The following is a 24,481-nucleotide window of genomic DNA, read 5'->3' as shown; positions in this document are numbered from 1 at the left end:
AACCTGAGCCTTGTAAAGATAAAATCACTGTCCCATAGAATTCTGCTCTGAAAGGGCAAGTGCATTGCTTCACTTTTACAATAGGTTGTGAGCTGCTCTGATCAGGCAGGCAGCTCAGTTTCTCCCTTTTATTTACATAGAAGCTGAGGTCTGTTTAGCTAAGCTGCCTGCAACCAGTTTAGGGCTGGTTCACACTGGCCAATTTTGCAGCACTCTGCTGATTGCCAGTGATCAGCAAAGCGCTGCTGCTAATGTATCCCTATGGATACATTCACACAGCAGCGATTGCGATCAGTCGCAAACGCCCTGCATGCAGTGCTTTCGTAACAATTGCGCTGTGATTCTCATTCTATTAAAAACGGGAATCACAGATGCAAAATTTTGCCTGCTGAATGGCAAACACAATCAGGATTTAGGCAACAGTGTGAACTAGCCCTTACAGTGGAATTAACCCTTCTGCAAACATAGGCACACTACTGGAATTTAAAATGACCTGAGCACCATCATTTGAAACAAAAATCTCCCTAAGGGAGGTTAGTATACAGTGGTTGTTTTTGGGGGACAGCCGCGATTTTTTAATATACAGGGGATGATCTCTAGCTTCTCCTCCCCCTAGTTTGCACAGGTGCCTCCATCGTACTTTTATGTGTACCACAGAACCGCACAAAGCAAGCAGCTGTGGTGATATTATGCACCCCTGATCAGCTGCCACAATAATGCATGCTGGGAGATGTAGTCCATAAATGTAAGATGGAATCACATTTATAGACTACAAATCAATCAATCAATCAAATCTCAAATGAATTGCGGAGGCCGATCAGGGGTGCATAATATCACCACAGCTGCTCTGAACCGCATTTCTGTGGCACATGAAGAAGCAGGTCTATAGATTGTGAGCTAGTGTGAGAACAGTAAAGTGCTGCAGAAGATGTCAGTGCTATATAAATACATAATATTATGGTAGGATATTAGACTAGGACTATGGTAGGATTAGATTGTGAGCTCATCTGAGGACAGTCAGTGACATGACTTTGTACTCTGTAATGAGCTGTAAGAGAGGTCAGTGCTATATAAATATAAAATAATATGGTAGGACATTACAATATGACTATGGCAGGGATTAGATTGTGAGCTCCTCTGAGGACAGTCAGCGACATGAATATGTGCTCTGCTGAGTGCTGCAGAAGATGTCAGTGCTATATAAACACATAATAATTTGATATGGCTATGGTAAGGATTAGATTGTGAGCTCCTCTGAGGACAGTCAGTGACATGACTTTGACATCTCCTGCAGCACATTACAGAGTACAAAGTCATGTCACTGACTGTCCTCAGAGGAGCTCACAATCTAATCCTTACCATAGCCATATCAAATTATTATGTGTTTATATAGCACTGACATCTTCTGCAGCACTCAGCAGAGCACATAGTCATGTCGCTGACTGTCCTCAGAGGAGCTCACATCTAATCCCTGCCATAGTCATATTGTAATGTCCTACCATATTATTTTATATTTATATAGCACTGACCTCTCTTAGGGCTGGTGCACACCGAGCGGCTTTTTGGGCGTTTTCAGATCCGCTTGCGGCTGCGGATCTGCTTGGTCAATGTATCTCAATGGGGTGGTGCACACCAGAGCGGGAGGCGTTTTGCAGAAACGAAAAATGCCTGGGTGAGGCATTTTTTGGATTGCGGATGCGTTTCTGCCTCAATGTTAAGTATAGGAAAAACGCAAACCGCTCTGAAAAACGGCACTTCAGAGCGGTTTGCCAGGCGGTTTTTGTTACAGTAGCTGTTCAGTAACAGCTTTACTGTAACAATACAGGAAATCTACTACACCAAAACCGCTAGACAAAACCGCAAAACGCTAGCTGAAACGCTACAGAAAACGAAGAAAAAGCGTTTCAAAATCTGCTAGCATTTTGCGGATCTGCTAGCGGGTTTTGGTGTGCACCAGCCCTTACAGCTCATTACAGAGTACAAAGTCATGTCACTGACTGTCCTCAGATGAGCTCACAATCTAATCCTACCATACTCCTAGTCTAATATCCTACCATAATATTATGTATTTATATAGCACTGACATCTTCTGCAGCACTCAGCAGAGCACATAGTCATGTCGCTGACTGTCCTCAGAGGAGCTCACATCTAATCCCTGCCATAGTCATATTGTAATGTCCTACCATATTATTTTATATTTATATAGCACTGACCTCTCATACAGAACATTACAGAGTACAAAGTCATGTCACTGACTGTCCTCAGAGGAGCTCACAATCTAATCCCTGCCATAGTCGTATTGTAATGTCCTGCCATATTATTTTATATTTATATATGACTGACATCTCCTGCAGCGCATTACAGAGTACAGTGATATATAAATATAAAATAATATGGTAGGACATTACAATACGACTATGGCACGGATTAGATTGTGAGCTCCTCTGAGGACAGTCAGTAACATGACTTTGTACTCTGTAAAGTGCTGCGGAAGAGGTCATTGCTATATAAATACTGGAAAAAAAATAATGCCTGGAACTTAGCCCCGCCCACAACTCTACTTAAAAGTGTGCATCTGACTCTGCCCCCGTTCGTCCAAAATTTTGGGTGTCCTGCTTTTTAGGGCCTTTTGTCCGTCAAAAATTAGAAATTAGGTTGGCAACCCTGGGTTAACCTCAGGTCAAAAATCAAATTCCCGAAGAAGAGGGAAGCCTCTGGATCCTCACAGCGCCACAGAAGATGCTGGCGCTATATAAATCATTAATAATCCCCCAATGTTGTCCTACGGACCTCCGCAGATGCCCGGGACCGTCCTGCATATCACGACCACGCTTCTCTCCATGCACAAGTGCGGCCACGTGGCACCACCACACAAGCACGGCTGTGCCTGCACAACAGCTAGTGCACGAGCAGCTCTGGCTTACTACGCAAGCACGGCAGCCGCAGTATGGCTGTGCTAATGCTTAAAGAGGAGCATAGACGCGAGCTTGGAGTCAGACAAGAGCTTTTGGGGCGTTTTGGATCGGCAACGGTGAGGCAGGGGACAGCATGGGAAGCCTCTACAGGATCCAGGGGCATCCCACTTCTACAAGTAATTGACTTTAGACCCGAGGCTCTCTGGGGAACACTTTAAACAAAATACTCAATAAATGTATTAACATTTTTAGAAATATGCTACAGTTTTGGGTTTTCTAACCAGTTTGCAGTAGAAAAAGCTACCAAAATGTTTCACTGCAATTCTAAATTTTAAATATGTAACGGAAAGTTTGCAGCATTGAGTTATATAACTCACCAGGGCCAAGCTTACCCAGTCATCCATAGGTGTGAGACATTCTGCTAAACACTTTCAGGTACTTTTGTAGCAAATGTTTTTTTGTTTTCTTTATACAACTAGAACTATAAGCTATTCTTATTAGTATTTAAATGCATATGGAATTAATTTATAAGAAAAGAAAAAAAACTGAATCAGTTACCACAGAATGAAGTACCTTCCATTTTACTTGGCACAGTGGATTCAGAAGTAACGGCATCATTGGAACGTCCCACTTTTACAGCTACTGAACTTGAGGCAGTGTTGCTCCTAAAATAAAATCCTGGCTTTAGAAAAGGGGATACGCCAAAGGTTCTGTACCAGATCACATATACAGTACAAATACAAAACAAAGATTTCTGAAAAAGTCTGCAACATCTTAGTTGGCTTCAATTGTATTTGGCAGCTTACTCCACTGAATAATCTAAATATTCAATCATATTGGATAAGCCTTATGAAATTTTACAAGAGATGTCCAATGTTAATTAGAATGAAAGCCTATGTATAATAAAGTAAAAGAAGGGTAGCTACCTCCAATCTGTACTAGTGATCGTAGGAAAAGTGCTAATTGACAGGGACTAAATGCATTTCACCATAGTTACTAAAGTCAACAATGGTCTATGTCCCTCCGCCTTCCCTCCATAGGAACAGTTGAGTCAGTTGTCTGGAGGCTAGTGACACATCTGTACAGCATTGGCTATGCACTGTCACCCATGGGCTCGAGATTCCTCATGGGCAACAGCAACCTTTGTTGTTTATAAAGCTTATACTGCTTTGCTTGTCACAATCATGTGCAAACCCAGGACATGATCACAGAGCCTTACAAATCCATCTCCCAATCAAACATGCTTTTCTATGAGGTCTGCTAAACATGAACAACTTTAACTGTAAGCAAATATTCCTTAGTCCTAGTCTGCTGTACATAATCACTGTAGACAGACGAGACTTCAGGCAAACAGTCTCTGAAATGTGAACAGTGGACACTAGTGCTTTGCAGAATCAAACGAGCAGCACAAATATGGAGTACTGTTCATAAACATACACAAAGGCAATCTAAGTTTAACCTCCCTGGCGGTATGATTATTTCTTTATTTTAGTGTCTGAAAGCAGTACAATTTTTACACATGCCTTTAGACCCTAAAAACTAGATAGATCAGCGGCAGCCCTGCACATTGCACACCTCCCACGGATCCAGCTTGGGATTACCTCTCGGAGCTGAGGATTTCCATCCCGAGCCTGACTCGGGGTTACCGCTAAGGAGTGAAACTGATTATTTGAATTGATGGGCAAATCACTTGAACTAAGCAGCAACAATTCATGCAAATAAGGGAAAGACACCAGCATGAGCAAGATAAACTGTGGACTTACCATTCGTCAGTGAAATCGAGTCTAATTGTACTGGTGGTAGTTCCTTCTGTACTATAATGAAGCTGTAACACCGGTTCACTTGCTTCACTTTCTGGTCTACGTTTAGAACTTTCTGCAAGACAGAAAACTACAATTATGTAGCGCCAAAAATTACATTTTTAGCCACATCACCTACTGCAATTCAAGACCAAAGAGAAAAGTCAATGCAGAACTCAGAACACACTTTCCATTTTGCAGGTGCATAGGACACTCTATAGAAAGCAAATATCAGTTTAGACATTAATAAAGAACCTCTTAAAAGCGGGCCTCCATTGTAAAAAAATAAAGCCAACACACTACCATCCAGCCAGCCAGCACACAACCAGCACAGTCATCGGAAGTAATAGAGTAGCAGGAAAAAGAGATCTAAAATCTAACCACTTGTGACATTAAAGAAAATCTGTAATGAAAAAAACTCCCCTGGGGGGTACTCACCTCGGGTGGGGGAAGCCTCCGGATCCTATTGAGGCTTCCCTCGTCCTCCTCAGTCCCACGGCGGAGGAGAAAATCCTCCCGGAGCAGCGGCGATGTAAATATTTACCTTTTGGCTCCAGCGCAGGCGCAGTATCCGCTCTTCCCACGGAGATAGGCGAAAATAGCCGATCTCCGTCGGGCCTCTCTACTGCGCAGGCGTAAGTCTCTAAGAGGACCTCTGTCACGAAAATCTTAAGATTAAAAATATATGTAAACATATACAATTACATATACAATTAAGAAGTAGGTTTCTTCCTGAGTAAAATGAGCCATAAGCTACTTTTCTCCTATGTCACTGTCACTTACAGTAGGTAGTAAAAATCTGACAGAACCGACAGATTTTAGACTAGCCCATCTCTTCATGGGGGGGTTACAGAGTGTTCTTTAATTTAAAAATGCAGTTAGTGAATGGCAGTTGCTCTGTCCGAATGCCAAAAAAGCATACGGTGAGCAAGGAGGCTCTTTGTATAAAACTTTTTTAGGGAATGTCTTTATAAAGAATAAAGGCCATGCTGAGAATCCCCTAAGGAGAGATGGTTTAGCCCAAAACCTGTCAGTTATGTCAGATTTCTACTACTTACTGTAAGTGACAGCAACATAGGAGAAAGGTAATTTATGGCTCATTTTACTCTGAAAGAAACATACCTCTTATTTGTATGTGTTTTAAACTGTAAGATTTTCACGACAGTTCCTCTTTAAATCCAGGTTTTGCTGGATAGGCCCATCCCTCTGCCTTTGCAAAGACTGCTAAGAGATTGTTATCTGTGGGTGGGAGGAGCCTCATAGCATGGCCTATTATCTGCCTGCACCTGTGCCACTGAGCCAGCCTGTGTTAGAGAGGAGAGGTGAAGAGAAGTGCAGTAGTGCAGTGCCAGCCAAAAAATGTTTCATTCCAGAGGTGTCACAGTGCTTCCCTGCTGCATAATAAAATATTCAGCCACTGCTGCATTGGGTAAAAAAAATAGGGGGAACATGGAGGCCCACTTTAAGTGCCTTTTTTACTGGTCAGTTTATTTTCATTCACATATCCTAGAAGCTTTGTCTTTTTCTAAGCAGTTCAAACATCTGCAACAACATTGCATCTTATATGATCCCCTGAAAAAAAAAGCTATCCCATGCTGTCACTTTGAGGGGGAAAAGGGTGAGGAGTGGTTCAATTTGGGTGGAAATTTCACTAAGGGCCTGTCAACACCTGTGAATTGGCTACGGCCTCTTGCACACTACATGCAATTCCAAATTTTAATACGATCTGATTCTTGATTCCGATTAAAAAAAAAGCACTGCATGCTGCTACAGTTTTTAATTGGGATAAAAAAAAAATCGAATCGTATTAAAAAAAAAAAAAAAAAAAAAAAAATCGGAATAGCATGTAGTGTGTAAAGAGGCCTAACACCTCGTGTTTTACATAAACACATGGCATCTACCTTGCAGTTTCCTGATCCGGTTCAGTTACATTGAATGGAATCACACTTTTTTGCGCAGAAAAATGCATGCAGCAGTGCATCTGTCTGATGTCCTTGAGTGTGGACGTGCCCTTATCTAGGCCCTGCCCGTTTACTACAGCCAGATGTGGTACTAAGTAACTGAAATGACGGTGGGTTGCCTGCATGCGTGAATAAATTACAAGAAGCCACCACATGACAACATTTTTTATGCCTGTTCAATCTGAAAAAAACTGTATGTAAGTGGGCGGTAACAATACATTACTATGCACAAATGGTGCTAAATAGGGGTGTATAGAGAAATAAAACATTATACAAAACAATCTACTGTAATTCATAAGTGACACAGATACAACAGGATTCTCACAGAGAGGTTCTACAACATTATAAGTACCGTATATTGTTTTAATTTCCATCACACAATTCTACACACAAAGAGAGTCAAGATTGTACAGATTGTCCTTCAAAAAAGTAGAATAAGACATACTCTTCTTGTCAATCATTACAGCAAGCTAATTTTTTTCCCAGTAGAAATCCTCTCCACAGAACTCGCTGAGAGGAGTAGAGGGAAGAAAAAAGTGCAGCACACTATGCAACAAAATGCAAAAAGGCAATTCAGCAGTCTGATAGCTATATAATACTACACATTGGCCTCAATTCATTAGGCTTTATCAAAAATTTGATAATTTACCTCATGAGTAAAATCTAATTTTGAATTCACTAAGGTGTTATAGATTTATTGAATGTTTTATTGATAAAATGTTCAATAAATCTATAACACCTTAGTGAATTCAAAATTAGATTTTACTCATGAGGTAGAATTATCAACCATTTGATAAGTGTTCGATAAAGCTTAGTGAATTGGGGTCATTTTGTTAACAATTTCTAGAAAACCTGAAATATACTTGGTAGGTGGATTTTTTTCAATTCTACTTTTATTTGGTTTTAAACAGTAAAGATTTGCCTAAGTACTCCACATTAATTTCTAAACATCAGACTATTTGGTTCAAGCTTTTCTGATTGAAAGCATCATGAAAACAGATCATGGTTACCTGAAATGGTCATTATTGACCATTTGAGGATTTCTGTACAAATGTCAGGCTTAGACTTTCACCCAAATTCCCATTTTCAGCAGCCAAGTCAGGGAGAAAATAAATTGCCCAGATAAGATTGCCTATGTATTTCTCTGAAGTGATAGGCCAGCTTACTCCCATAAAAGCATTTGCACAGCACAAAATACTCAGGTGAATAAAAAAAAAAAGCAAAAAAAAGGTATGGCGAAAGAGTAGTTATAATGCCTTGGCACTTTGTGTTTACTAATAATGCTTCATACACACTTGAGATAAAAGTCTTTGGAAAAGGCAAGATCACAGACCAATTTTACCCCCTTCCATGTAGTATGAGAGCCAAACCTACACAGTCTATTCTATGGAGCTGCACTCCCCAACAAATAAAATCTTTGCAGGATGCTGCACACACAGATGCCCATACACACTCAAAAGATCATTATCTGCAAAAGATCTGTTCCTGCAAAAGATCCATTCCTGCAAAATGCATTATAGTCTATGAGATCTGCAGATCATCATACACACTTGGTTTAACAGACAATCATCTGCAGATCATCTGCAGATCAGATTCAACAGGGTGGATTTTCAGATCTGCAGATGATTGCCAGATATGCAGATGAAGTCTGTTAAACCATGTGTGTATGATGATCTGCAGATCTCATAGACTATAATGCATTTTGCATGGAATGGATCTTTTGCAGGAACAGATCTTTTGCAGATAATGATCTTTTGAGTGTGTACGGGCATCTTTGTGTGTAGCATTTTGCAAAGATTTTATCTGATGGGGAGTGCAGCTCCATAGAATAGACTGTGTAGAGTATGGCTCTCATACTACATGGAATGGGGTAAAATTGGTCTGTGATCTTTCATTTTCCAAAGACTGTTATCTCAAGTGTGTATGCAGCATTAGTCTCACTGGAGCCCTATTTCAGCATGGGCCCAATGCATAGCCATGTCCCTTGCAGAAAAAGTAATTGTCTGTTATCTATCTCCAGTACTCTCAGAATACACAGTGATGCACTTCTCTAAACCGTTGGGTTGTCAAGGTGGTGGGACCCATATTGGTCATGAGTTCTGTGCCAAGTGTGTTTTACAAACCTATATCATGAAACACTGGAATGAGATGTACATATCTGAAAACATCAGCTTTTGTAATACAGTAGTGATTATATTGTGAGTAATAGTGTGCTTCTTTATGAAACCGTGCTACTCCTATTCAGTTTAGAGACTGCTTTATATGCTTCCTGTGAACTGGCAGTTTGGTTGAGCATGTTTTCATACTGTCATCTCCATATTTAACCACTTCAGCACCACAGGGTTTTTTGCTTAAAAACCAGAGCAATTTTCACATTTCAGCGCTCCTCCCATTCATTCACCAATAACTTTATTGCTACTCATCAGATGTAAATGATCTAGATCTTGTTTTTTTGCCACAAATTATGCTTTGTGAGGGTGATATTTGCTTTTAGTAATTATGCTATTATCTGTGCATTTTAAAGGGAAAAATGAGAAAAAAAAGAAAAAATACACCATTTCTCCATTTCCATGCACTATAGTTTTCAAATAAACAATGTTACCATAGGTAAAACCCACACATTGTATTTGCTAATTTGTCCTGGTTATCTCAACATTTAAATAATGTTCCTAGTACAATGTATGGCGATAATATATTAGTTTCTGGTTTGTGTTTTTTGTTTTCTCATTGTACTCTATCAGTAATTAAAAGCCCTTATCTTCATGATTAACAGTAATACACTCTCATGGCATACATATTTTAAAAGCCCCTAGGGTAACTGTGTATTCTCTTTTCAATGCTGTCACTTTTTTTTTTTTTTACAAGTATTTATTTAGGGGTATAGAGTACATGAAAATAACAGTTTTATTACTTTTCATTCAGTTTTCCGGTAAAAAAAAAAATCACATGACTTAGCCCTCAGTTGTCAAACAACACAAAATCTATTCTCTCACTTGTCACGGTTAAAATGATACCCTATATACATAATCAGATAGCTTATTGGGCATACAGCACACTGTTTACCACAAGTACGCCTATCTACTCCCCTGAGCTTCAAGTAAAGTTTTGTGGGGAGTAGACAAGCGTAGCAAGGGAGGTAAAGTGGTTAAAGGATACCAGAGCTCAATGAAAAAGTAAAAAACAAAGGGGAGGGGGGGGGGTGCATATATATGTAGTAGTCCTCTTGCCCACCGCTCCCAATGTTCTCCTACATTTCCCTTCTTTATTGCGCAAATGCCCCCACAACCACTTCCTGGTTGGCCAGGTCAGGTATTGGTGTGCAGGCTCTGGCATTTGCGCAATAAAGGATGGGGACAGAGGAGAATGGGGGAGCGGTGGTTATGAGGACTACTTCATATCCTTTCCCCCGTTTTAACTTTTTCATTCAGCTCTGGTATCCTTTAAACTGTACATTGATCTCACATTCTTAGGGAAAAGTCTGCAATATATAAACTCATCCCTGTTGTATTAAGGGGTGTACACATGCAGTGTCGCCTGTAAGGATTGTGCTTGATCGTTAGGGTGACACTATAGGGAACGCTGAGCAGATAAGTAGTTTGGTTTCAGCAGGTGGGTTAAGTAAGCCTACGACAATTCATTGATAATTACGATCGAATTAGAATAGTAATTGTTGATAAAAAAAAAAAATCAAATGAAAATCTAAAATACCACAATTTTAGTTATAAAGTAAAGACAAAACCCTGTGTAAGCAGAGCTATGATACCAAACATTACTGGACTACGAGAAGTAAATTTCCAATGGTGGTTATAGCTGTAACAGTAATCAAGATGCAGTAATTGTAAAAGGCAAAGCAGAAAACAATTACAGTATACATGTGCATGGTTGAGGACTTAATGCACATCTCCATGGTCTAAGCACAGCATCACGAGCATCAGCCAAAACCTCACATACTGTATAAATACTTTACTAGCCATGCATCTTTATACACACTTCCAGCTACATGTCCATACAAAATGTGCCAGTCACAGACATATGCCCTCACCATCTTGTTAGTCTACTACCACAGCAATACACATATTACCAGGGCAGGGCCTACACAAGACAACCTTACCCAGTGTTCTCCCAAGGCTCTTTTAGCCGGGTGCTCCACCCAGCTAGTTTTGGTGAGCACTCAGCTGTCATCGGCTCACCTCCTCCCATGTTGCAAGCAGAGTTGCGCCGGCCCTGCATTCTCTGATCGCACCCCATCCAGCTACTTTTTCATGCCACCCGGCTGGAAAAATTCTCCGGAGAACACTGCTTACCATCTACCATAAATTAAGCCGATACACTCCATTGGAGTTTAAAGGCCAAAGCTTTTATTATAACTTTTCAAATATAATACAACAGTCATAAACAATAACTAAGATCATGTGTGCACGCGCTCAGCAAGTTCTTTGACAATGCCTCCATTTTCTTCTCTTCGTAAATACCACTATACCAGTCTCTAGCCTTCAATTTTCATTATACCTTATTTTTATTATCCCATTATTGCAACTTTTGGTGAGTACTTTTCTGGCATTGTCAAGGATGCACATTCTACTGTGATGAATCAGTTAGGACACAACAAATAAGCTGTATAGTTAGGTAGTGTTTCCCAACACCCAAGTTGTCACTTACAACCTACTGATAAGTGACCATCGGGAGGGTGAGTGCGAGTAGTTTGTTGCATCCCAGAAGAATTCAAAAGGCAGGAGCCTACATTTGCATAAAATCAGCATCAACGCAGAATTGTTTCCATCTAATTGACCATCTCTATTAGTGACACGGCTACACATCAGGCTTTATTCTTACAGCATAGATGTTATTTAGTATATATAAGAGATTCCTGTGTAAACATCATATATACTGTACCGTCAAAATCAATATGAGGACTGCTTTATTGAAGCAGCACAAACTCATTTTGATTGGTTTATTTCATTTTTGTGGACTAAGCACAGCGATTACTGTATGTATAAATTATTTATGATGACTATTATCTGAGAACTAGAACATTTTATCATATTTTCTATTTTAATTACAGTTTAAATTCATTAGGAGTGGGAGCATTTTTTCCCCGACTCCAGGCACCCAAAATTGCTCCGACTCCACAACTCCGACTCCATAGCCCTGGCCCTAACCAAGACACTCCACTTTTGTTTAACACCTGAATACCCTATAGTTCCTGGTCTGATCATCTCTGGGCCCACCTGGTCATGCCCACTTTCGCCTAGATACGCCCTGATTTTAGGGCTACTTTCTATCAGCAAAACAAAATTGTAACTGTACCGACACAGCTGGTTAGCAATCAGTAAAAAAAAAAAAAGGTCACATTACTACTAAATATCAGACCACGCAAACTTTCACGATATACTGCCTGCTAAGGCTGTAGAAGTAAAGTAAATTTTCTTGTGGAAAGTATTTTCATAGTTGTATCCTTTGGAGGCAGGTGGTGGATGGCTTGCTCTAGGTGGTGTGAGCCCTGGAGTGAGCTGTCTGTGCCTGATCTCCCCCCCCCCCCCTCTCTGGGGTGTTGCGTGTAAGCCAGCCCTGAGCTCCGAAGCTTGGGGTGGCCATTGCTACACTTCTTTCCCATGTGGTGCTCCCAAGTTATTGTAAGCGAGAGCAAATAAAGTTCCAGCACTCAACTTGGATTGCTACAGGAGGCCAGGCTGGGCTATGCTATATGGTATACTGTAAGGATGTATGTCCCTCTAAGCTGCGTGCTCCGGCAAGAATAAACAATAGATTCGTAGGTATAGAGAGAGGAGGCTTTGCCAGCACTGCAGTTAGGGTTCTTTATTGTGATAAGGCACTTACAGTTTAATGGCAGCCAGGTGTCAAGGCAGGTTAAGTGGGCGCCAGGTCTGTGTCCCCCTGCGGACGTCCGTTTCGCGCTAACAGCGCTTGTTCACCGCAATGGGGAAGGTTGGGGGCGGGCTGCATCAGCGTTGGTTACATACCAACGTCACGGCGGCACTTCCGCCTACGTCAGCAGGCCACGCCCCCAATTGCAATGTCAATACATGACGCCCACTCGCCCTGCGTAAAGGACTGAGAGCGTCCATGTAGCCTAGCAACAGGGAATGCACCCACCGGCACGCCCCGCCATACAGTTCAGCGCTCAGCCTCCCAGCAGAGGGTGCACAGGAAGGGCTGCTGTTAATGGACAGCAGTATGCGTGCAAACAAAAGACACTTACTATATTAGAGGTCTATAAGTAAAAAAGTGCCCAATGCAAGGGAGGGGAGCGAAAACCGAGGCAAGCGCGTCCGTGGGTGCAGTCCAGAGTGCCAGGTCAATTGAACATAAAAATAAACACCAAGAGGTGTGTATATTCAAAACTGCATCAGAAGATCATGTACCTTTTAGACCCTGCAAATCAATCGCACCTTTTCCAACTACCCCAGGCTCTAGCATTGACAGTTTCTATAGAATCGTTCTGAGGGAAACCAAGGCCTTGATCTATCGAGAAGAGGCCGATAACCTTACTCAGGGAGAATTATCTGCCTTGAAGTGGTTAAGAGCAAGGGAGGACCTGATCCTGAAGCAGGCTGATAAGGGGGGGAACCTCGTTCTTATGACCAGAACCCAATACGAAAAAGAAGCAATGAGCCAACTCCTGGATACAACAGTGTATCAACCATTGAGCAGTAATCCGACATGGAGATATGTATCTGCACTACGATCTCTACTCCGCAGAGGGGTAGAGGCAGGTTTCCTTACCAAGAAAATGGGGGAACAGCTACTACCAGATCATCCTAGATTTCCAGTATGGTATATGCTACCTAAGATACACAAATCCAGGACCAGACCACCTGGACGTCCGATAGTCTCCGGTATCGGTTCGGTTACCGAGAGACTGTCAAAGTACCTCGATCAACTCCTCTGGCCACTGCTGTCGTTGGTACCATCGCACCTCGCCGACACCATCGACGTCCTTGATGGGGTCGATGACCTCGTCTGGTGCACGGGGGACAGGCTGGCCACGATTGATGTGGTCAGCCTGTACAGCAGAATACCACATGAAGACGGTATTGCAGCGGTTGAGTCGTATCTCAGACGGGGCACACGCACGGACGAACATTGCGACTACATCTGCGATTGTTTACGTTTCGTGCTCACCCACAACTCTTTCTTATTCAGAGAGAAGTGGTACCAGCAGGTGTCGGGCACCGCCATGGGAACGGCGGTGGCCTGCACATACGCGAACCTCTTCCTGGCGCGCTGGGAAGAGATTTGCGTGCATGGCGACGCCAATCCGTTTCGTGGGTGCCTGCGGAGATGGTCGAGGTATGTGGATGACGTCCTGGTGTTCTGGTCAGGTACTGAACGAGAGTTTTCCCTATTTATCGATTATCTGAATGACAACCAGATCAATATGAAATTTACAGCAGAAATTGACTCATGTCACATCAATTTCCTTGATCTTGAGCTTGTCATTCAGTATGATCGATTAGTCACTAGGGGCTACCGAAAGAATACAGCCACAAACTCAATCCTGCACAGAAAGAGTTTCCACCCCCCCGGGTGACGAAATCTATCCCTTACGGGCAGTTTCTACGCCTCCGTAGAAACAACAGTGAGGACTCCAAATATCTGGAACAGGCAGAAGACCTCAAAGCACGATTACAGCATAGAGGCTATGATCTGGCCTTGCTGGAGGAGGCGAAGGATAGGGCCTTCTCTAGACCCAGAAGTGAACTAATCAAAAGACGACGCCAGCACACTACACAACAGGACGGTCCTAATGCTAACACCAGACAGGTGTTCGCTTTCGATTATTCACCAATGGCAACTACTATCAAAGGAATCATCCATAAAAATTGGCATGTCCTACAGGGGGATCCACATTTGACAGGGGCGACCACGATGCCCCCCCTGGTGACGTTTTGGAGAGCCCCCACTTTGGGTGACATGCTGATGAGCAGCGAATACAGAAAACCGAATTCGACCAAGTGGCTGAACACCCTTAAGCAGCCAGGGAATTATCACTGTGGGACATGCGGTATCTGTGATCAGATCCTGAAACATGGAACACCAACCCTAGGAGGAACCCCAGTAAGAATCAAGGATGTATTATCGTGTAGATCCAAATTCGTGGTGTACTGTTTACCATGTCCATGTAATACATATTACATTGGACAAACTACCCGAGAAATGCAAACGAGGATCAAGGAACATCTCCGCTCACTTAAATCTAAAGATAAATGCACTAGATTAATAGTACACATGGCTTAGTGCCATGGGAGAAACCCCAACTGCCTGAGATTCTTTGCCTTAGAAAATGTATCGTTTGCACATCGAGGAGGGGATAGAGAACGTACTCTACTACAACATGAAGCACGATGGATCATGCAAACTAACGCACTTGGCCCCCTTGGACTGAACGACAAGAATGAATTAGCCTGCTTTCTAGAAAAATGACCCTAAAGAAATGAATCTAGAACGATACTTTAATATAAGCAATTCCTCCTAAACTTCCCAGCCTTGTCACATCTGTGGAGCCCTATCCCTTGGCGTGGACCCTGTCTCCTCCTCCCTCTCCTTAGAACCTTCCACCCATCTGTATACCTGCGCGGCGATATGCAGTGGTTGACGCCGCGCATGTATACTTAATCTCACTATTCTGCACGTTCTTCTCTCTCTCTGGGTTCGGCTGTACCTGTTCTGTGTGTGTGCTGGCAACCCCCCCCCCCCCCTCTCTCTTCTCCCTCCGCAAGTTTTTAATATACACACCTCTTGGTGTTTATTTTTATGTTCAATTGACCTGGCACTCTGGGCTGCACCCACGGAAGCGCTTGCCTCGGTTTTCGCTCCCCTCCCTTGCATTGGGCACTTTTTTACTTATAGACCTCTAATATAGTAAGTGTCTTTTGTTTGCACGCATACTGCTGTCCATTAACAGCAGCCCTTCCTGTGCACCCTCTGCTGGGAGGCTGAGCGCTGAACTGTATGGCGGGGCGTGCCGGTGGGTGCATTCCCTGTTGCTAGGCTACATGGACGCTCTCAGTCCTTTACGCAGGGCGAGTGGGCGTCATGTATTGACATTGCAATTGGGGGCGTGGCCTGCTGACGTAGGCGGAAGTGCCGCCGTGACGTTGGTATGTAACCAACGCTGATGCAGCCCGCCCCCAACCTTCCCCATTGCGGTGAACAAGCGCTGTTAGTGCGAAACGGACGTCCGCAGGGGGACACAGACCTGGCGCCCACTTAACCTGCCTTGACACCTGGCTGCCATTAAACTGTAAGTGCCTTATCACAATAAAGAACCCTAACTGCAGTGCTGGCAAAGCCTCCTCTCTCTATACCTGCTCCCAAGTTATGCTCATGTAGCAGAACGCAATGGACGTTGAGGTAAGTGCCTGATTTTAATATTGGGAGGTGGGTGCGTACGGCCCTCCCCGGCGCTGGCCGCTGGGGGGGGGGCAGCCTCCCCCTTCAGGGTGCCACTGTGGTTCCCAAGCAGTGAGTGCTTGGGGCCCCGTGGCCCCCCCCCCCAGTTGCATGGGGGCATTGGGAAGCCTCCCCATGGCGCTCCTGGATAGTGCTAATGTAGCATGAACGAATTCCAGCAGGGCAACCGCTTTGCGGTATTGGTTTTTTGACCCTGCATAGTTTGGCATGTGAAAGCAAATGCATATTTGCATGAGCAATGCCTCATAAGCCAATTAGGCCAAATTTGCAAAGTCAGATTTGTTAGGGTTAAACTTGGTGCTTCATGCACGCATACATTTTCTTGTGGAAAGTATAAAACTAATTAAAACCCAGCACAACATTGTGTACAATCTAGTTTACAGATCATCAGTGAAGGACAACTTGCAGAGACGCACTGGATTCCACCTCCTTTCCGAAGAAATGCAATTCCTGAAAATCTAATGAATGGGGCCTCAGTCATATACCGTTATGTGAAGGAGGCCCTCAAGGGGGCTGGAGGAAGCCCCAGGTAAGTATACATCTTGAGACTTGTTTAGTCTCAGGTTTCCTTTAAAGCAGATCCAAGATGACAAACTAACTACAACAAGTAACTTGTCTATATATCTTATCTAAAGTTTAGATAGTTTACACAGCAAATCTGGCTGCAAAGAGCTTCAACAGTTTATGATCATTTATTCCTGTGATACAATGACAGCGGCCATGTTCTGTTTTTCATCATTACAAAGGTAATCTGCAACTGCTTCTCCAGCCCTCAGCCTGTGAAAAATTCAGCCCCCCACCCCCATCCTCCTCCTCTGAAATCTCTGGCTAGTAACCTCCTCCTCCTACTGCCCAGACTGAGCTCCGATAAGCCCTTGCTACATGGGTCTGAGTGCCTTGGCATTTTGGAGAAGCTGTGGGCGAGGCTTGTTTAGTTTACAGTGAATTAGAGTATTAAAACAAGAAAAACACAAAAAACAAAAAAAGTATTTGGCTTGAGGAATGCCCTATAAACTATATGTAAGCAACACAATTATGCAATGAGTTAAAGTTCATTTCGGATCAACTTTAAGTGCCTTTGACTAGACAATACCAAGCTGCATATATTATGGACAGCTGCTAATAGTTCATTAATTACAAAAACGTGGACAGTGTGAAAAAAAAAAAAATATATATAACATGTAGCTCCTAGTTTTTCTTCTCCTGACAAAAAACACAATATAGTACATGCGAGGTGAGGTAAAATAATAAAATGTGATACTAGCCTAAGAGGGATCCTCCAGTGGCTTGCCATGTTCTTTTGGCCCCCTCTTTCGCCACTTGCGGATCCTTGGAATATATTCAACAACCGTTTGTCGGCTATGTTACATGGCCGCACTCCTCTTCATGCACTAGCATGGCTGTACTGCCTGCATGAGTACAGCTAAACCTGTGCAGTAAGCTGGAGCTGCTCCCCCACGGGAACCTCTGTGCTACTGCGCATGCACGGCTACACTTGTGTATGAAGAGAAGCGCAGAAGTGGCCAGAGCTGCTCGTCTATGAATGGCTCTGTTACTGTGCAGGTGCAGCTGTACTCACGTGGGTGACACAGCCACGCATGTGCATAAAGAGAAGCACGGACCCACACCATAATCTCTTTTCACCAAACTTTACACTTGGCACAATGCGTCAGGCAAGTACCATTCTCCTGGCATCCACCAAATACGGGCTCTTCCATCAGACTACAAGGCAGAGAAGTACGATTTGCACTCCAGAGAACAAAACTCTGCTGTTTAAGAGTCCAGTGGTGACATAATTTACACCGCTGCATCAACATTTTGCAATGCACTTAGTGATATAAGGCTTGGATGCAGCAACTTGCCTTTGGAAGACTATTCCATGAAGACACCACAGGGGAATTCACTGAATTCCTGAGAGCGACCCATTCTTTCCCAAGTGTTTGTAGAAGTGGTCTGCATCACCTGTTGCTTGGTTTTGGCCATGGAAGTGATTAGAGCACCTGAATACATTGCTTTTTAGTAGGAGGGCTTTTTTGGTCTCTTTTAGTCCCCTATACTTTCCTTGTGGTTTTGGGTCACCCCGAGCTGCTTGGTTACTGTGTTGTACTGGTCCAAGACCTATCCCATAGAGACATACCAACCCCTGCCATGCACTGATGAGAACTAATAGTCCGAAATAGGCTGTCTGCATGTGGGGTTAGTGTGGCTCTGTAAGCTTTAAGGCTATAGGCTTGCTAGACTCCAGCGGTTCTGGATGCTAGCCTGGCTTACAGGGGCAATTAATGGATGGAAACATCAGAAAGTCCAGTGTATGCACTTCTGATGTCCCTGCATATCACGTACACTGCGCGTTAAATAACACACAAGTGGAAACAAAGCCTAAGATATAAAGATATTTTGTTTCCACATATTGTCATTTGTATAATTGTTTATTATCCATCTGAAATAAAAGTATCAAGTACAATAACATCTTGTTAACCTTTTTTGCAAGCTTAATAAAATTAACTTGATGCCAAGTATATGCATTGAGTGCTCTGGAGGCATACTACATGAAGGCATGCGCAGCCCTAGTGCATTAGTGACCCAGTGTTATAACAATTTGCACACAACTGTATTAAGGTATCAATGATAGCAAGCAGCAGTTTCTGTTTGAAAAAAAAAAATTACCTTTAAGATAATTTTCTTCAAAATATTACACTTTATACAGATAAGATAGTGATAATAATTTTAAGCATAATAGATACAACTAAACTCTACAACAACAAAAAAAAATCTCTAAAAATTAAAATATGTATTTTATTGTCCCAAACAATAACTGCAGCTATGAGAGCAACAAACAACGCTTTATTCTAATTTGTTATACAAAGTGGCAAAAACACTTAAAACTGCAATCTACAAACTAAAGCAGCACTCCAAAAATAAAAACTGAAAACCACACATATACTATACTGCTAATTTGATATACCACGCACCAAGTCCTCCATCAATTGACATGGATCCAAGCTGTCTGCTAATTTCAGAAGCAGAATCTGAAACAAGAGTTACATTTCAGCTGGCTTAAACAAACATCAGTAAAGGGGCACTTCAAGTGGACCAGAACTTTCTTTTTCCAAAGTATGGGTAAAGCCGATTCTACAGCAGATGTAAATAAAATGTGTTAAACATTTAAAAGAATAAATTAACTAATATATATAAAAAAAATCAAACTAAGTATAGTAAATATAAAAAAGGCACACGCTGTTGCAAAGTCGCAATGCTGCCACTCTGCATGTTTACCTATATAAGGCCCAGCAGGTCTCCTAGTTCCAACATATTTTGGACCGTAAAGTAAGTCCACACCGACTAATCTCAGCACTCATAAGGTGACCATACACTTATAGATTTGCAGAAAATTCGACCATCAGATGGATTTCTGTCAGATGCCTGTCAAGTCGAATCTGACAGGAATCTGATGTGTGCCACACACTAGGATCAGATTTCCAATAGATTTCAGAATGAAATCTGTTGGAAATCATTCTAAATGCATTATTGCACCATTAGATCCAATGCAACTCTATGGGCCATCAATCTGCTGCCAGCAGCAGATCTACCTTGATCTTCCATCCTGTCACATAGATCACATCGATCGAAATCTGCCGCAAATCGATGGATCTGAAAGAATTGATTTATGATCGATCGATTCCATAGAATCGATCAATCGAATGATGGCTGAAATCGACCAGCGTATGGGCCCCTATACAGAGACCACTATCTGGTCATGTGTGGGTGGGACCACTGAGTGTGTATGGGCGCCATGTCGGTGTGACAGTGTGGTCGTGTGTGCAATGCCAGCTCAGACTAGATAGGTTATGCTAGTAGTTGTCCAGTGCAATTAGTGACGTGTAGATACTCCTGCGTGTATTTTAATTGGTTTTAAATGCTGATTCTTGCATGCAATCAAGCAAAATTTGTGCAGCTGTTTTTCATATAATAAATTATTGGTCTATCTGGCAAACATCAGGAACCCATGCCTTTTGATTATTGTTCAATTATGTGTGGGTGGGAAACTGAGAAAACCCATCACTGTGGGTACCACGGAGGTTCACAGGCAGATTTTTAGAGCAGCATTATTCAGAATGAATTGAGAATGGTTTCGAGCAATATTATCTGCTCATATTCAGCCAAATGCTTCAGAACTCATTGGACGGTGCTTCACAGTGCAGATGGACAATGACCCAAAGCATACTGCAAAAGCAACCAAAGAGTTTCTGAAGGGAAAGAAGTGGAATGTTTTGCAATGGCCAAGCCAGTCTCCTGACCTGAATCCGATTGAACATGCATTTAACTTGCTGAAGACAAAACTGAAAGGAAAATGCCCCAAGAACAAGCAGGAACTGAAAACAGTTGCAGAAGTGGCCTGGCAGAGCATCACCAGGGATGAAACCATCATCTGGTGATGTCTATGCGTTCCAGACTTCGGGCTGTAATTGACTGCAAAGGATTTGTAAACCAAGTATTAAAAAGTGAGTTTTATTTCTGATTATTATTTTGTCCCATTACTTTTGGTCTCTTAAAGGAGTACTGTGTAAGTGAAAAAGAAAAACAAATAAACACAATGATATCGCTGCGCAAAATGTATTTAAGAGTACTTGATAAATGTCCCAGCCGCAAGCAGTGTCCTCTGTATAGGAAGTCCAAACTTTAAATATTCAATGCTGCTGCGCTTTATGCTCCTCACAGGCACATCCAATAATGGTACATGTAGGGGGAGAAAAAACAGCACATAGGGTGTAACGTATGTTTTAGCAGGGAATATTGTCTTAAATAAACTGAATTACGCTATGTTTTATCCTTACATTGGCTCTAGAATGTTTTTTGCAGAGGCAATGGCTGCCATGAGCTGGGCTTGTTCACAAGAATACTGAGGGTGAGCGGCCATTCTATAGGAAGTGGTGGTGGTTCTCCCGGCTGGGTGCCTATTCACGATTTCTGGAAGTGTGTGTGTACCACTGAGGGTGAATTAAGAAAAAGAAAAACAAGTTGATACTTACCTGGGGCTTCTATCAGCCCCCTGCAGCGGTAATGTCCCACGCCGTGCTCTCCCGATGTGCGCGTTCCCTGCCGCCGGTCCCAGTGTAATCACTCGAGCGATTACACTGCGGCTGCGTGCCCGAGCTCTCGCTTCCGCACGCGTCATCAGAGCTTACTGCGCAGGCGCAGTACAAGAATACTTTTTGACTACCACAGAAACCCTTTAAGAAGTGGGAGGCACATATGCAAACTGTTGTAATTCCTATACCATTTACCTGATTTGGCTATAAATACCCTCAAATTAAAGTTGACAGTCTGCAGTTAAAGTACATTATGTTTGTTTCATTTTAAATCCACTGTGGTTGTGTATAGAGCCAATAATATTAAAATTGCCCCAATATTTATAGACCTGACTGTAAATTTATATCGTTTTAGGCCTTGTTCACATTATAAATTGCCAGCACTATCGCAAGCGCTGAGCGACTTATACTGTGATTTTTACAGCATTTTTTTGGTTATAAAGCGGTTTTATAGGCGATTTTCTAAGCGCTTTTGCTCAGTGATTATTTTTTACTTCAGGAAGTGAACTCTTTAACCCAGAAATGAATAAATACAAAGTATTTATTCATAAAAGCGCTCAGGAAATCGCTATTCAAAGCGCTTTTTCAAGCGCTTTGCTATTTCCCTATACCTTCCATTGAGCCAAAGTGCTTAGAAAATGGTACATGTACCGCATTTGCGATTTTAATAAAATCGAAACGCTCACATGTGAACACTGTCATAGGAAATCATTACACAAGCGCTTTTAGGGCGATTTGCAAAAAAAAAAAAAAAAAAGAAAAGAAAATCAGCAAATGCTGATAGTGTGAACAAGCCCTTACTCTTAAGATTTACGTGGCAATTGCTCATCAGACATGACGTGGGTTTTTTAACAGTGCTTCAACTATCTTGCACCTTCTAGCCACAAATGACCAGGTTGATTGCTCAGTGGTAATGAATACCTGACTGCTGGTCAGATGAAACCGCATACATCAATCGAGCGTTAAGATTACCTCACATCATTATGCCAAAAAGGTAATTGCCCTGCATTGGAATCTTCCTCAAACCATCTCTAGTAAAAACTGGATACAACTGATCAATAAAGCCTTGCCTTTATATAAAATTATATCTCGACAGGAACTGTCCTGCTATATGTAATACAGCACCACAGGAGTTCACGTGCCATCTCTTTGGATGTCTAGCACCACCCTGTTGCAAGCACACCATCAAATCAGAGCCATGGCCAATCACTGCAGAGCAAGGCAGGACTGGGTGTGCGTGGGGCGGATGGACACAGTGCTGCGATCAATCAGAGCAGAGTAGGGCAGGAGGGGGCATGTGTAGGACGGAAGGACATACAGTACCATAATAAGAGAATCTGAGCAAATATTTCAAGGCATTAGCACTATCCCAGCCCATAAGGAAAGGCTGCGGCCTAAAATATTTTCTGTGTTTCCCTTGGTATGATGATGGTTTTATAATGATTTAAAAGAGATTATTCATTATTGTACAAAAATAAATAAATAAATAAATAAAAAAAAATAATGAGATAACTGCATTCCAAATTGAGATACTGTTTCTTATACATTACCACTGAATCTACGCAGGTGTGATCCATTATCACCACAATGCATTCTTGTTATGACTGATGGTCACAGTGATCACATGCCTTTCTCTAATGGCTCTGCTTTGTTCCTGATTTATAGACACTGTGTTTGAAAACTAATCTAAACTAAACTACTGCAGTAATAATGCAGTGCACTGCGACTTTTATTTGAAGCTCCAAATTGTTGGTCATGACGTACATATTCTTTGTCTCTAGGAGGCCAATTTTGTCAATCAATGACAAAATGCCAATTTATACCGTATACTGCACCTCTATGCTGCAGATTTCAGCTCTCGGCTAAGGAATCTTCAAGCAATTTATAGAAGGCTAAAAAGAAGTTTCAAAAAAACTTAATATACAGCTATATTATGCCTACAGCTTATATTTGCATCTTCAATGTTGTTTCAAGCCTGTGTATACATGTTTTGACTGACTTGTTTATCCTATTATCATACTACAGAAAAACAAAGGCACACAAAATCAGGAACATATTCAGCACCGCTGGCTAGATGATAAAGCATGGCCATATTGTGATTGCTAAGGCCTACGCGAGAGATATTGCCCGGCATGACCATATGTATCTACCAGGGATCAGCTGTTCTGTTCTTCAAAATGAAATGCTGCATGCAGTGCAGACAACTAAAAATAACAGTAGATTATATATACACCACACATAGCTAAGTTTCAGCATGGCACTCCAGTTAGTGGTCAGCAGATATTAAATCCTCCAGTACATGAAGCAGGCAGTAATGCAGGCAAAACTCAAACAGCAGAAGGGCACAGCAATCCAGTAAGTCATAATGTGCATAGGAGAGTGTGCATTTCAAAAAAAATAGCAAACAGTAATTTTATTTATCCACATCCAGGGTCATAACACAGATAGTTGTATTACTAGTGCAAAGATGACTACTGGCCAATAAAAGGTACCAGTTTAGAATTGGCTACCTCAGCACAGGGAGCTTGTATGTTGTTGTCATGACCTGTTCTCTCTCCAAGCCTGCCACTGTTGTCCTCAATCTCACCATGCAACCTTGCAATTAATCAGTGCAAACTCTATGGCGAGATGCCAGAGTCATCAGGGCCATATGGAGAAAGAGGAACATCAGTGCCATCAGCATTTGTTTTCCATCAGTGCCAGAAAAACAAATGCCCAGGTGTTGAGCATGTCAATCTCTATGGCAACCCGTGATGCCACCTTGCAGCACCCAAAAGATCAGTTGGGACGAAATCCAGCAACCACATCACTGCAAGCCACAGGTAGATTCTGGAATACAGTGAAGCAGAGCTGTGTAAATCACTGACTAATGATTGCCTAATGTCATAAGAATTTGCCCCCATTTTGAAGTCTCCAAGGCCCTTATGGTCTTAATGGCCTAAGATCTCAATAGTTGAGCTTCTAGTTTGTGTATTGTCAACTTATACTAACATTCTAGGCCTTAGGTCCTAAGCCTCATATTTCGCTAGGATGTTATGTTCTGTTGTAGTCTTTTCTATGTATTATCCGAATTTTATATAATAAAAAAAATCTTGAAAATAGGGCAGGACAATCAGTACAAGGGAGACAGAGGCAAGCTCTACAGGGTGGTGTGTATACAGATATGCGGAAGTAAAGGCCTAGGTAAGAGCATGAGTGGCAAGTGCTTACAAAACCCACTGAAGACCTGTTGGGTGCTAGGACCCCTTGGGTGCCAGTTGCTGGTTAGCTGTTCGCAGCGC

At 42.3% G+C, this 24,481-nt stretch overlaps 1 protein-coding gene across 7 annotated transcripts in view; it reads right to left on the bottom strand.

Moving 5' to 3' along the window:
• The window catches only part of DCAF6 (DDB1 and CUL4 associated factor 6), a 110,654-nt gene that overhangs the window by 26,025 nt on the left and 60,148 nt on the right, over nucleotides 1-24,481 (bottom strand). For 5 of the 7 annotated variants that reach the window (XM_068269192.1, XM_068269190.1, XM_068269189.1 and 2 more), the window contains 3 exons: nucleotides 19,083-19,139; nucleotides 4,679-4,790; nucleotides 3,474-3,580 (listed from right to left, as the gene is read on the bottom strand). In XM_068269192.1, the coding sequence (XP_068125293.1) occupies nucleotides 3,474-3,580; nucleotides 4,679-4,790; nucleotides 19,083-19,139 (276 nt within the window). The remainder of the gene's footprint in view (nucleotides 1-3,473; nucleotides 3,581-4,678; nucleotides 4,791-19,082; nucleotides 19,140-24,481) is intronic. The other 2 variants (XM_068269194.1, XM_068269196.1) reach the window with 2 other exon arrangements.

Source organism: Hyperolius riggenbachi, chromosome 2, assembly GCF_040937935.1.
Source record: "Hyperolius riggenbachi isolate aHypRig1 chromosome 2, aHypRig1.pri, whole genome shotgun sequence".
Classification (NCBI taxonomy): domain Eukaryota; kingdom Metazoa; phylum Chordata; class Amphibia; order Anura; family Hyperoliidae; genus Hyperolius; species Hyperolius riggenbachi.
Note: the sequence above shows the minus strand (reverse complement) of the source record. Positions and strands in the feature narration are given on the sequence as shown.